The 12,707-nt window shown below is 35.5% G+C and overlaps 1 protein-coding gene across 1 annotated transcript in view; it reads left to right on the top strand.

Moving 5' to 3' along the window:
• The window catches only part of ubtd2 (ubiquitin domain containing 2), a 39,038-nt gene extending 28,374 nt beyond the window's left edge, over positions 1–10,664 (top strand). Inside the window, exon 3 of the mRNA XM_067376641.1 lies at positions 8,183–10,664. Coding sequence (XP_067232742.1) covers positions 8,183–8,598 — 416 coding nt within the window. The 3' untranslated portion in view covers positions 8,599–10,664. The remainder of the gene's footprint in view (positions 1–8,182) is intronic.
• Positions 10,665–12,707: the final 2,043 nt, after the last annotated feature.

Genomic DNA, 12,707 nt, shown 5'->3' with positions numbered 1-12,707 from the left:
TAACCTCTGAGCGTGAGTAAACAGAGGTGAGCTGCTCTGAGTATTTGTGGTCAAGTTTATTTGAAAGAGCAGTGCTGCTTGGAGTCTTGTGTTCGTCAGTGGTGTTTTTTTTGATGTCCACCTCTTTATTGGTATTGAATCACACAGCTCTCATAGCGAAAAGACTGAGAATTAGGTGTTATAGCCCTCTTTGAATGTGTGAAGGTAGTCTTCACCACCGTAGGGCCTCTTTCCTGTAACTGCTGGGCTCATCATATTTCTTTTATCTCAGATAATGTAAATAAAGATCTGCATAGCCCAGTTTTATCCTTAGAGGATCAAGTGCAGCTTTTTATATTCAAGTAAAGTCACAAACGTGCCATTTCTGTGTTGATACCCCAAAAATTTCAGAATGTTAAATGACAAAGTTATATCTAACATGCAGGGTTCCCGCAGGGTCTTAAAAAGTCTTAAAAATTAATTAATTTCATTTAGTCAGGTCTATTTTTATTTTATTTGTTTTACCCATTTCCAGAAACGCTATCTGCTGAAAGTTATTACAAAGTAGCAAAAAAGTAGCAAGTCGTAGTTCTTTCTGGGGGATATTGGTGTTGGTACGTACGCGGTGATAAAACTACAAATCCCATGAAAAATGCAACACCTGCCTGCGAAATACGTCTGCATCTCCTCAGAGTTTGTTAAAGAGTAAAGAGTTCTCCTGCGGGCCCAACAACATCACATATATGTGGCGATATTTGGATTGGGGGAGTTTATAAAGGGGGAATTGATTCGTACTCTTACCGGGCCGTAATGTTCAATGAAAGCAAAAATCAGACCACCATGACCAAGCAGCTTGACGTCCACATTCAGAATAGAATCAGAATCATGTCCACGTTCGTTTCTGGAACAATGGAATTGAGTCGAGGTACCTGGGCTCACAGTTCATGGGACAGTGTGGGACACACACATCAGATAACCCATGATAGATAGATAGATAGATAGATAGATAGATAGATAGATAGATAGATAGATAGATAGATCACTCGATCACTCGATCACTCGATCACTCGATCACTCGATCACTCGATCACTCGATCACTCACTCACTCACTCACTCACTCACTCACTCACTCACTCACTCACTCTATCTATTCTATTTGAGGGCAAGTTTGTTTTAGCCTATTTTCATTTTGGGCCTAAGGTTTTGGGCATTTGGCACGTTGTTGTGTGTGGAAGGTTACCAATGTTATTGCTTTATCTGTGAATTAAATTAATGCTTTTTCAATGACTGAATTCGTTGAAATAAAATTACTTTTTCAGAATTTCTTTGATTTGAATATTTTTTGGTAATGCGTCGTGTAGGTCTTAAATTTCATGGTCTTAAAATTTCTTAAAAAGGTCTTAAATTTGACTTACTGAAACCTGCATGAACCCTGAACATGTGTCCTAACTAGCTATGAGAATCAATTCAATGGGCTTTATTCATGAAACACATCCTTTCAAATTGAATTACTTTAAACTATTTTCAAAATAAGCTTTTTAATGATTTTTCAGTCATATTGGAGGAGACATACACTAAATGCCATACAATAACATCCATGTGTTTTATTTAATAAAAAGAAACCGACTTTTACAGTGAATCAGACCTGTAATCAGACCTGTAACTAAAACCATTAAAAACATTTTTATTAGAGATGCTGATACTATTTTTCAGGATGATATCTGCAGATACCCATAGTTTGATTTTTCTTAAAGAGAAAAAAAGAAAAAAAAAAAAACTCTCCCAACTAATATTGTAAATAAAGAGGGAACCCTCTCATTTGATACATTACTATAATATTAGAGGTTAAAATTAATAGCAGAGCTCAAACTATTACATTCAACTGCTATTTATTTTCAGATATAATGAAACTCAAATAAAAACGCAGTTGCACAAAAGTAGTTTTCGTAAAAGCGTGTCTTCATGACAAATTTATTCAAACCTATTATTAACAGTAAAGAAGCTCCTCTGTTTTTTAATAGCTAACTAATGAACTGTGAACATTGGATGACTTTCCTGAGGTAAATGCAACGTTAAGTGACATTTATTTACAAGCTGTTTTATTGACATCTTTCCATGGTTGAAACACTGAGTGATTACATGAGACATGATGCATTTTGGTAAGTTGTACTGTTTCTTTCAACATACCTTTTGATGTTCATGCATGTTTTTTTGTGCTATAACTTGTATCAAAGTAGAAGAAATGAATGCTGCCGCTACAGGGATCTGTCACGTCACATTTAGGAGAGACAAAATGACATTTATTGTTATTTTGACAAATAATGTTTGGTGTAGGGAAAACCATGGACCTGGCAACGCTGGCTTGAACTACTGGTGTTTCATAGGGTCTAATTGGGCCTTCAATGTCGCTATTTTTAAAAAAAACTGTTAATGCTTTATTGTTGCATTAACTTCGACATACCTAAATTCAACATAAGAGATTTTCACACAGAGTATAAGTTGCAGTCTGACACGTTTTTCTGCCCCCTTTTGATGGACAGGATATAATCGGCCCTGATCATCGGCTGCCGATGGCCGATAGTGAAAAAGATTGCTCTTTCTTGTGACACACAATACTCATTAGAGTCATTAATTCGGGAATATACAGTACTGTGCGCAAGTTTTAGGGATGCTAGTATTTTCACACATACAAAGTTTGAAGCCAGTAATTTATATCTTTTGCTGTAGTGTGTCAGTAGGAAATATCAGTTTACAATTTCCAAACATTCCTTTTGCCATTAATTGTAATAACCCAGTCGAGTCCATCTAGGATTACATGAAGAAACACAAAAATCTCAGACGTGTGCAAGACGCTTGAAGAAACATTCCTGCAGAGATACAGTATAGTGAAAAGTTTTAGGCACTTGTGTAAAAATGCTGTAAAGTGAGGATACTTTAATAGATTTTTATCTATATCAATTAACTTCTATTAAGTAAATCATATCAGTATTTGGTGTGACTACCCTTTGTCGGACTCCTTGTGCATTCAAAAATCTCACTGGATTATTACAGTTAATGGCAAAATGAATGTTTGGGAATGTAAACTTGATATTTCCTACTGACACACTACAGCAAAAGATATAAATAACTGACTTAAAACATTTGTTTTAACCAGTTCCATTAAAACAAAAAACTAGATAAACCTATTGTCATGAGGATTACTTTGCAGCTGTTATCAGGTACATGCTGTTTTCTGAGTCTCTTGTCAGGCTTTTGATACTGGGACAGTTACTGTATTTGACTGAGAGCCAAGAAATCGCCTCTGAAGCAGCTCTTGAACATTTATCGACTCTCACTGGCTGAATACCTACCTAAAGGCGTTTGTCAAAGGCACATTAATATGATGAGAGGGGTACTTAGGATTGTGATTGAATAGAAAAGAGGTTCACATGGAGGGAATAATGTGTCAGTGTCATCTCATCGTCTTACATCCTTGTTTGGTCTTCACTTTGAGTGACACATTTAGGACATGAATACCCTCACACTGTGGAGAATGCTGATTTGAAACATCTGCAAGGAAGCTGTTCGGTGTCCGCTAGAGCTGGGCGACATAGCTTAAAAATATATTTCTATACTTTGCCCTTTTCTCTTCCTTCAATGACAGGAATCACCATTTGTGAGCAAATTTCAATAAAGCACAGTAAAAATCCAGTTATAATTAAGGCTTGTTTTCCCTATTTACTTAAAAACTAAATAAACACAAAGAATATTTAATCATTTTCAGTTCTATACAACAATTTAACACAGACAATATGTATCGATTATATTTTTACGAATTTTGAATTTTAAAGCCTGAAATGGCAATGTATCTTTTCCTCCACGTTGTGACATACACTGAAGTGAAATTAGTTATCAAAAACCAAAAATGGAGGGCGGGACTTGGTTCGCACATTATCTGCAGAACTGCTTTATAGATGAATTAAACTAATTTAATAAATGATCATCTTTACAATGGATCTGAATTAACACTGACTACAGCTGAAGAATGACACAACTGCTGTACAGCCAAAATGAACTTTGTTTGCATCATTGAATCATTTTCCTGTTATCACTGTAAAGCTGCTTTGAAACAATCTGTATTGTATAAAGCGCTATTTAAATGAAGGTGACTTGACTTAACAAAATGATTGGAGAAGTTGTTTCACCGGAAGATCAAGTTATGACACATTTCCCTGGTTTCGCAGACAAGGCTTAAGGCTAGTCCCAGATTAAAAGCAAGTTTGAGCTGTTTTAACTGAAAGAAACTTGCACAGACACATCTCAAATATTTCAATGACATCATGAGTGAGATGATGATGTGTGAGATGCACACCAGTAAAGTTTTTTTTTTCTTTTTTTTTTTTTCTAAGGAAAGTTTATAAAAGCTTACTGTAAGGCCTAATCCTGGCTTAATCTAAGGCCTGTCTGTGAAACTTTGCCATTGACTAAAAATACAAGGTCAAGTTTAAAATAAAACAAATAAACATGCATTGATAAATCTTTCACAATAAGAGCAATAACATGCATTTAAAAAGTAGGTGGGGTGAATTTTCATTTCATGCCTGCTTCAATGAAAAATGCAGCACGATATTGAATTGAACATGAGTTAGAAATTAATTATACATCATGAGCTTTAAAGCATCAAAATGTCTCATTACGCGCTCATATTGATAAATTATAGAACATGGAAGGATTGTAAAACTGGTCTGATGAGACTTGAGGAAACTTAATTGCCAAATGATTGTTATTATTCTGTATTATTTTTATTACAACTTTTAATCACCACTGGCAAAAATCGTTGTTGTGAATATTCAATATATAGGCCTGTCGCTCAGCCCTAATAGACCACCACCAAGAATATTACATGCTGTTTTTCTAAACGTTTCTCTCAAAATAAAGTTGTCATGATTCATTTCTGAAGCCTTTTTAGAAAACTAAACTGACTTTATTTTTTTTTTGTTTCTCGTCTCGGTTCTTTATTTCTTTTCACCTCTTCTACATTGTTTATTTTAAGCGTGCAATGCAGTTAATTTTCTGCTGGATGAATTCTCATGTTTTTGTTGTTCATCAGCTGGAAAAAAAAATATGAAAGTGATTCCAATGATGTCTTCCTTCTGTCATAATAGTTGTGTTGTGGACTTTGCCATTCTCGCATGATTTTTTAAAAACTTAATGGTTATAGTTATTGTTCTTTGTGTGAACTGGCTTTTACACTGAACAAAAACATCATGTAAAATGTACAGTTTACGGTTTTTACACACATTTATAAAGTAAATTTCACATATGGAATTAAGTAAACTCTACTTGACTAAGTTAAGTAACATTAATTAAGAAAATAAGTCATTTTAACTTGGTCAGTAAAAGGTTAATTTCTCTTTAGTTGAAGTTTCCTTTGCAATAGTTCTTACTCAAACAATATAATGCTGAATTAAACTACACTTGTAAAGTGTATGCTTTACTTAGAAACATCCAAGTAAATAATGCAATGGATATTGTGTAGAAACCATATCTACATAATAGAAGTAACATGGCACCTGAACAGAGACCTCAACACTTGGTACACAATACACAATGACGGTATCATTTGATGGATCGTTTTTGAGTATGAATGTGCCATTTTGAGTAAAAATGGCAAGTTACTGAACCTAACAAAAAAAAAAAAAACATTGATAAAGCAGTGTAAATACAGCTGGAAAACAGCGAAAAATCAACCTCATTAATTGTTCAAGGCCCAATGAGAACACAGGTATCAGAAAAGTTGAGTAGTTTTACTTAATTTCATAATGTTGATATTTACATTTTAATTACTACAAGCTTGGATGTAGTACTAATATACAATTTGCTTTTTTTTTAATTCTTGCCTGAACTTAATTTTTCATGTAGAAATTACATTTGTTTTTTCTGTAGTATTTACTTCATCACAGAATCATTTTTATCAGTGTAGACAACAAAGCTAATGCAGTGAGTAACTGAAATTTTTAGTTTCAAAGGTGTAGTTCATCCAAAAATCTGACTCATCATTCATTCCAAATAATAACGTATGACCTTTTTCCATAAAACACTCTAAAATTGAAATATACTGGTTGTTTTAGCTAGACTGAGGCATTAAAGTTTTAAGAAGGACAAAGAAGCGGCAACATAAAAGTTGTGGACAATATTTACTATGAGGTCATAAGATCTTTGTTTGGGGAACGAACCAAAGTTTATTCTCTGATATTCTTCCCCATCCTGTGAGTTGTTAACAGCTGCAACCAGACACATTGAATTAAACTCTAATTTGGGAACAAACCATTCAGGCTGGTTTTGTGAGCTGGATCAACAAATTCATTCACAAAATCTGAACGCTGTTTCTGTCATCAACTTTCATGAAAGTGCCAAGGAGGATTAGAGCTAAGCTGAAAAGAATAAAGACTTCATTTCTGAAGGAAATTCACAGGACAGAAAGGATATAGTACATTTGTATGAACTGCATCCTTCTTTTTTTTTTTTTTTTTACCATGGATGAAATTGATTTCTAAATGAAACTGATTGAACTGTTCCTTTTATTTTTATTCTGGGTTCATCAGAAGTGCTCTGATCTGACGAGCAGGAAAGAGTTTCACCAGAAAGTATCAAGCGAATAATCCAATCTTTTCATTACTGATACAACAAACAATCCTTAATAACAAAACTTACTTGTGTCATCATGATAGTATGAGTAGTACATAGTAATTTTCTCCGAATTCCATGGAGGTGTATCTCATTATGATTAAAATGACTTGCTTCCTCTTTGGAAGAATAGTGACGTAATTGTATTGTTACTCTGGTGTGAACTCTGTCCCATTGTCATTGATTCATTACTCCTGCTTCCTCTTTGCTGACAGATCCACAGTCATTCACTGTGTCATGGGAATGCTCATCATGTGATGTGTTTCTTTGGTTATTTTATTAGTAGGATTTGTAGTATTTCAAAACAAACCTAATACCAGTACCAAATAATAAGTTTCCTTCAGAATCGAGAGCATAGAGGATTTCTGATGGTTCTTAAAATATTATTTTAATAGATCGATAGTATATTTTATCATAATTTAATTCTTTGTTTGCATTAACATGTGTATGCCTTTAGAAATTAGTTTAAATTTGTGCCAATCCAAGGAGGAGGGCTTCCCCATCTTAGTTCCATCTTAGTCTTAGTTCCTCCCAAGGTTTCTTCCTATCTTTTTGAACATCTTAGGGAATTTTCCTCGCCTCTGTCACCTTTGGCTTGCATACTGTGGTGTTTGTAAGACACTTTTGTTTTATAAAACTTATTTTGTAAGTACTTAATGGCCTTGTTGATCATGGACGCATAATAATTGATAACCATATCACCAAAATAAAGCAAAATTAAAAAAATGTAAAGTTGTGTCATCCAAGATGTTCATGTCTTTCTTTCTTGAGTCGAAAAGAAATTAAGGTTTTTGATGAAAACATTCCAGGATTATTCTTCTTATAGTGGACTTCAGTGGCCTCCAAATGGTTGAAGGTCAAAATTACAGTTTCAGTGCAGCTTCAAAGGGCTTTAACCAATTCCAGACGACGAATAAGGGTCTTATCTAGCAAAACGATCAGTCATTTTCGAAAAAAAATACAACTGTATATGCTTTATAAACTCAAATGATTGCCTTGCACGTGCTTCCGCTTTCTGTATTTTTCAAAAAGCTTAAGCTATACATCTTCCATATTCTACTTGCGGAAAAAACTGAACTAGCGCCGCGTTCGTTCCATAAGTTGAATAGGGAAGGCATAGGACATACAGCGTAAGCGTTTTGAAAAATACCGATCGTTTCGCTAGATAAGACCCTTATTCCTCGTCTGGTATCGTTTAAAGCCCTTTGAAGCTGCACTGAAACTGTAATTTTGACCTTCAACCATTTGGAGGCCATTGAAGTCTACTATAAGGAGAAAAATCCTGGAATGTTTTCATCAAAAACCTTAATTTCTTTTCGACTGACGAAAGAAAGACATGAACATCTTTGATGACATGGGGGTGATTAAATTATGAGGAAAATTTTATTTGAAAGTGGACTAATCCTTTAACTATATATTAGACTAGTGTAGATTCTGTATTAGAATATCATGGTCCCCTGTTTTAAAACATTAGACAAGTCAGCAAAGAGGGACTAAATGTGGCTTATTTAAAGCATCTTTCTGTGTCATCTCCAGGCGCTCTGACTGAATGCTATGATGAGCTGGGGAACCGCTACCAGCTGCCTGTCTACTGCCTCTCCCCTCCCGTCAACATGATCGAGGAAAAGAGCGAGTCGGAGACCATTGAGGTCCCAGAAGCTCCAGCTAGCGAGGGCCAGGAGTGCCAGTTGCGTCTCCGGCTTTCCACGGGCCGCGATCTACGCCTGGCTGTCCGCACCAGCGACAGCGTCCAGCAGATGAAGCGCCGTCTGCAGACCCAGGAGGGTGTGGCGGCCACCAGCCAGCGCTGGTTCTTCTCAGGCCGACCGCTCACCGACAAGATGAAGCTGGAAGAACTAAAGATCTCCAGAGACTATGTCGTCCAAGTGATCGTCAGCCAGCCTCCAACAACCCCACCACTGCCGCAGAACCCCACGCCTGTGGAAAACTAATGCCTCGTTGAGGATTTTAACCGGCACACCAAGTGTGTATGTGAGAGGACATCACTAATGGTGAGCGTGGGCTGCAAGATCTTTTAGAAGATTTCTACGATTCGGGATTGGCCGTTTGAGTCTAGAGTGAACATCTCTAGAGGCTTCTCCCTTTAAATAACACACTGCCTTTGACTTACAGCTCTTCTAAGGGAGTTGAGCTTCAGATTTTCTGGTTAAAAGTCTCAGGTCTAGAAAACGGGAGCCCTGAATTGACCAATAGAGGTCCAATGAGTATGGTTTTGGCAAGGGAAACTTAATAATGCTTTGTTATCTTTCAAGATTATGGAGTTATACTCTTCATATTCTGTTCTTCTTTTCTTGTTACCAGAGCATATGTCTGCAAGGCAGACCAGAAGTGTGGACCTACCTGTGTCTGTCAGAACTTGAATTCTGAAACGGAGACACTTGGGGCCAATTGGACTTTATAAACCGCTATTGGCTTTCAGCAACAGGAGAATCACTTGTTGGACTCTTTTTTAATTTTTGTTTTTATTAGAAACTCTGTAACCAAAAATATATAAAGATTTTTAAGAAGAGGAGGCCTGTTACATGTTGCAAAAAACAATGGTAGTTTTTCCCCCCAATTTATTCCTCAGCATATTCGACCCTTGTTCTTCATCAGATAACCTTTCGACTTTAAACAGCATTTGTTTAATTCTTTTGTTTCAAAAGAGGGGAATTTTCAGTCAAATACACTAGTAGATCAGCTGTTTGACATTTGTCTCATTTTGGAACTTGTGCTTTTACTTGTTGGCGGTCAGTCATCATATTTTGCAGATAGCTTTGTTCAGAGAGATATTCCGATCGATATCCTTCACCAAGCATATTTGACTTTCTCACTCCCTGTCAAACTGTCTGCACGGAAGTGTGAAATTGGTATGGAGAGAAGATTTTAGTCATTACCTGCGCAACCATTCGAATTCCTAGTAATTCGAGGCGCTTTTAAGAATTTATTCAGCTCTGCAAGGTTGCCATGGCGCTACGCTATGCCTCACGCATCCCGAGGATATAAAAGGGTGAGAAGGGGGTAATCATGTAATAAGAGTGTGTATACGCGTGAACGGGGAAGCTATGAGCAAGTGATTTAATAGAAGGAGAAGAAATCGGTATGGCTGCATATTTCCACGCCAGGAAAGGTGGGGCTGGAACAAATATGGCTGGGGAGGACACGAATGTAGCTCTGAATGTAGCTGAAAGAAGACATTCTCACAAAGTACTCTGTATACATGTTTTCTTTTATTATTTCATGTTTTGGCCTTTATGTTGAGAGGGATAGTAGGACAGGAAATGGGAATTGACTCAAATGAGCTGCACAGCTCAATATGTCGTAGCACGTGTGCTAACCGCTAGCACAGAACTCTTAAGTGTTTTTAAATGGATTCAAGACTTTGTCCTGATGAAAGAGAATTTCAAAACAGTTGCATATTTTAATGAGAAAGAATGCGTTTTTAATTAAAAGATGATGAAACATTTGTACACCTCAGTATTGCTGTGTCTGATTTTGTTACAGTATTGTTATTAAATATATTTAAAATATAGTGATCAAAGATTGCTGTAAAAATAAATCTGCATTGTTTATCCTTTTGATCTTTCATTCAAAGAATTCTCAAAAATCTAAAATTTTCATTAGAAGTAAAAGAATTGAAAGTGGGGGGAAAATCACATTATGAAATAAATGTTTTTCTCCAAATGTTTTTCCACAATTATTGGCACCCTTTTATTAAAAAACTTTTTGCAACCTCCTTTTGCCAAGATAACAGCTCTAAGTCTTCTTCTATGATGCTTGATGAGTTTGGAGAACACCTGACAAGAGATCAGAGCTCATTCCTTCATACAGAATCTCTCCAGATCCTGCAGATTCCCAGCTCCATGTTGGTGCGTCTCGTCTTCAGTTCACTTCACTCATTTTCTATAGGGTTCAGGTCAGAGGACTGGGACGGCCATGGCAGAAGCTTCATTTTGTGCTCAGTGACACATTTTTAAGATTTAAAAGATTTCTAGCAGAAGTGGTCAGGTTTTGATTTTTTTTTTTTTTTTTTTTTTCTGTTAGTATTTGATAGAATCCATGATGCCATGTATCTAAACAAGATGTCTAGGACCTCCAGCAGAAAAATAGGCCCAAAAGATTAAAGATTCAGCAGAATATTTAACCGTGGGCATGGGGTACATTTTTATCCCTGTTTGCACCAAACCCATCTGGTGGGTTTGCTGCCAAAAAGCTCTTTTTTTTTTTTTTTTTTTTAGTTTCATCTGACCAAAGAAGACGGTCCTGTCTGAAGTTCCAGTCGTGTCTGACAACTGAATATGCTGGAGTTTGTTTCTTGAGGATCAAATCAGAGGATTTTTCTTGAAACCCTCCCAAACAGGGTTTTAGGCTTTCCGAGACTCAAGACTCAACTAATCTCTGCAATTCTCCAGCTGTGATCCTTGGAGAGTCTTTGGCCACTCAAACTCTCCTCCTCACTTCACATTAGGATGATTTAGACACACATCCTCTTCCAGGCAGATTTGTAACATCTTTAGTTGATTGGAACGTCTTAATTATTGCCCTGATGGTGGAAATGCCGATTTTCAGTGCTTTAGGTATTTTCTTATAGCCACTTTCTTTTTTTGTAAAGCTAAACAATCTTTTCTGCACATCTTTGGTTTTACCTGTTTTAATGAATGATTGAGGGAACTTGGCCTTTGTGTTTCCTCATATTTATACTTCTGTGAAACAAGAAGTCATGAATGGGAATATACTTCAGAGATATTTTACTCTATTGATGTTAATAGATGCTAATAATTGAGGCCAATTCACTTATTTCATTTACTCAAACATTTATTTCATAATGTGACACCCATCCACCCCCCCACCCCCACCCCCCCCCACACACACATTTTACATTTTTTTTACTACTTTTTCATTTTTACAACCATCTTTGAGCTTTGGCCATGACTGTATATACACTACAATTCAAAACTTAGGTTTAAAACCTTGTTTTAATGTTTAATTTTTTTTTAAAAAAATGAAATAAGTCTCTAATGCTCACAACGACTATTTCTTTTATTAAAAAAAACACACACACACTAAAAACCAGTAAAAATGATATTGTAAAATGTTATTATAATTTTAAATAATTTTTTTAAAAATTATTTTTAATATTATATTTTACAATGTTCCTGTGATTGCAATTTTTGTTCCTGATGGCAAAGCTGAATTTCTAAATCTACAGTCATTATGCATCCTTGCTCAATAAAAGTATTAATTTCTTTCATAAAATAAAATAAAATCTTTCCAACCCCAAACTTTTACACAGTAGTGTATAAAATGTATTATATTTTTTAAATGTGTGTGCACATGTATGAATTTTAATAGAATAATGAAATATGTATTTGAAGCAATATTTCATATTTAAAAAAAAAAAGTTTTAAATACTAACATTTATTTATTTTGCTGATGCCCCTAGTTTGATATTTCTATTAATGAATTATTGGTAATAACCAGTTCTAGGTATATAGCCTATTTATTTGATCCAGTGTCAGCAAAGTTGAAGCTACTAAGGGTAACTATACTCATAATTAAGTTTTTATTAAATATGAATAACATTTCATGTTTATTAAGACTGTTGGCTTGGATTTCTGAGCAGACGTGTGACCGGCTGTGCGAGCCTCAGCTCTAAATCAAGTAAAATATGTGCTTTATTTAGTTAAAAAATAGGTTTCAGTTAAATATGTGCTTTATTCAGCCCATTCAAAGAGTCCTTTGTGTTATGATGGGGAAGTCGCAGTTCACCCTGGATTTTCTTTATTTCCTGAGAGGAATGATTTTTCCCCTCTCCTTTATTACTTTGCAAGTTATGAAAGCTTTAGAGGTTTTTATAGATGTGTGGCTGTTAATAATTAATAAACTTGGTTTTTAGGTTATCATATTAGAGGAACTGTGGAACTATACACAAGAATGACAATGCCGGTAATGTGTAATACATTTTAACCAATGGTTTGAGAAGAAATCTTTATTGCGGATACATTTATGAAGCATCACATAAACTTCCTCCTCATTATCAGCATGAACATTATTGATTTGG

Source organism: Chanodichthys erythropterus, chromosome 22 (assembly GCF_024489055.1).
Source record: "Chanodichthys erythropterus isolate Z2021 chromosome 22, ASM2448905v1, whole genome shotgun sequence".
Lineage (NCBI taxonomy): Eukaryota > Metazoa > Chordata > Actinopteri > Cypriniformes > Xenocyprididae > Chanodichthys > Chanodichthys erythropterus.
The sequence above is the reverse complement of the archived record's forward strand: the minus strand, read 5'-3'. Positions and strand labels throughout refer to the sequence as shown.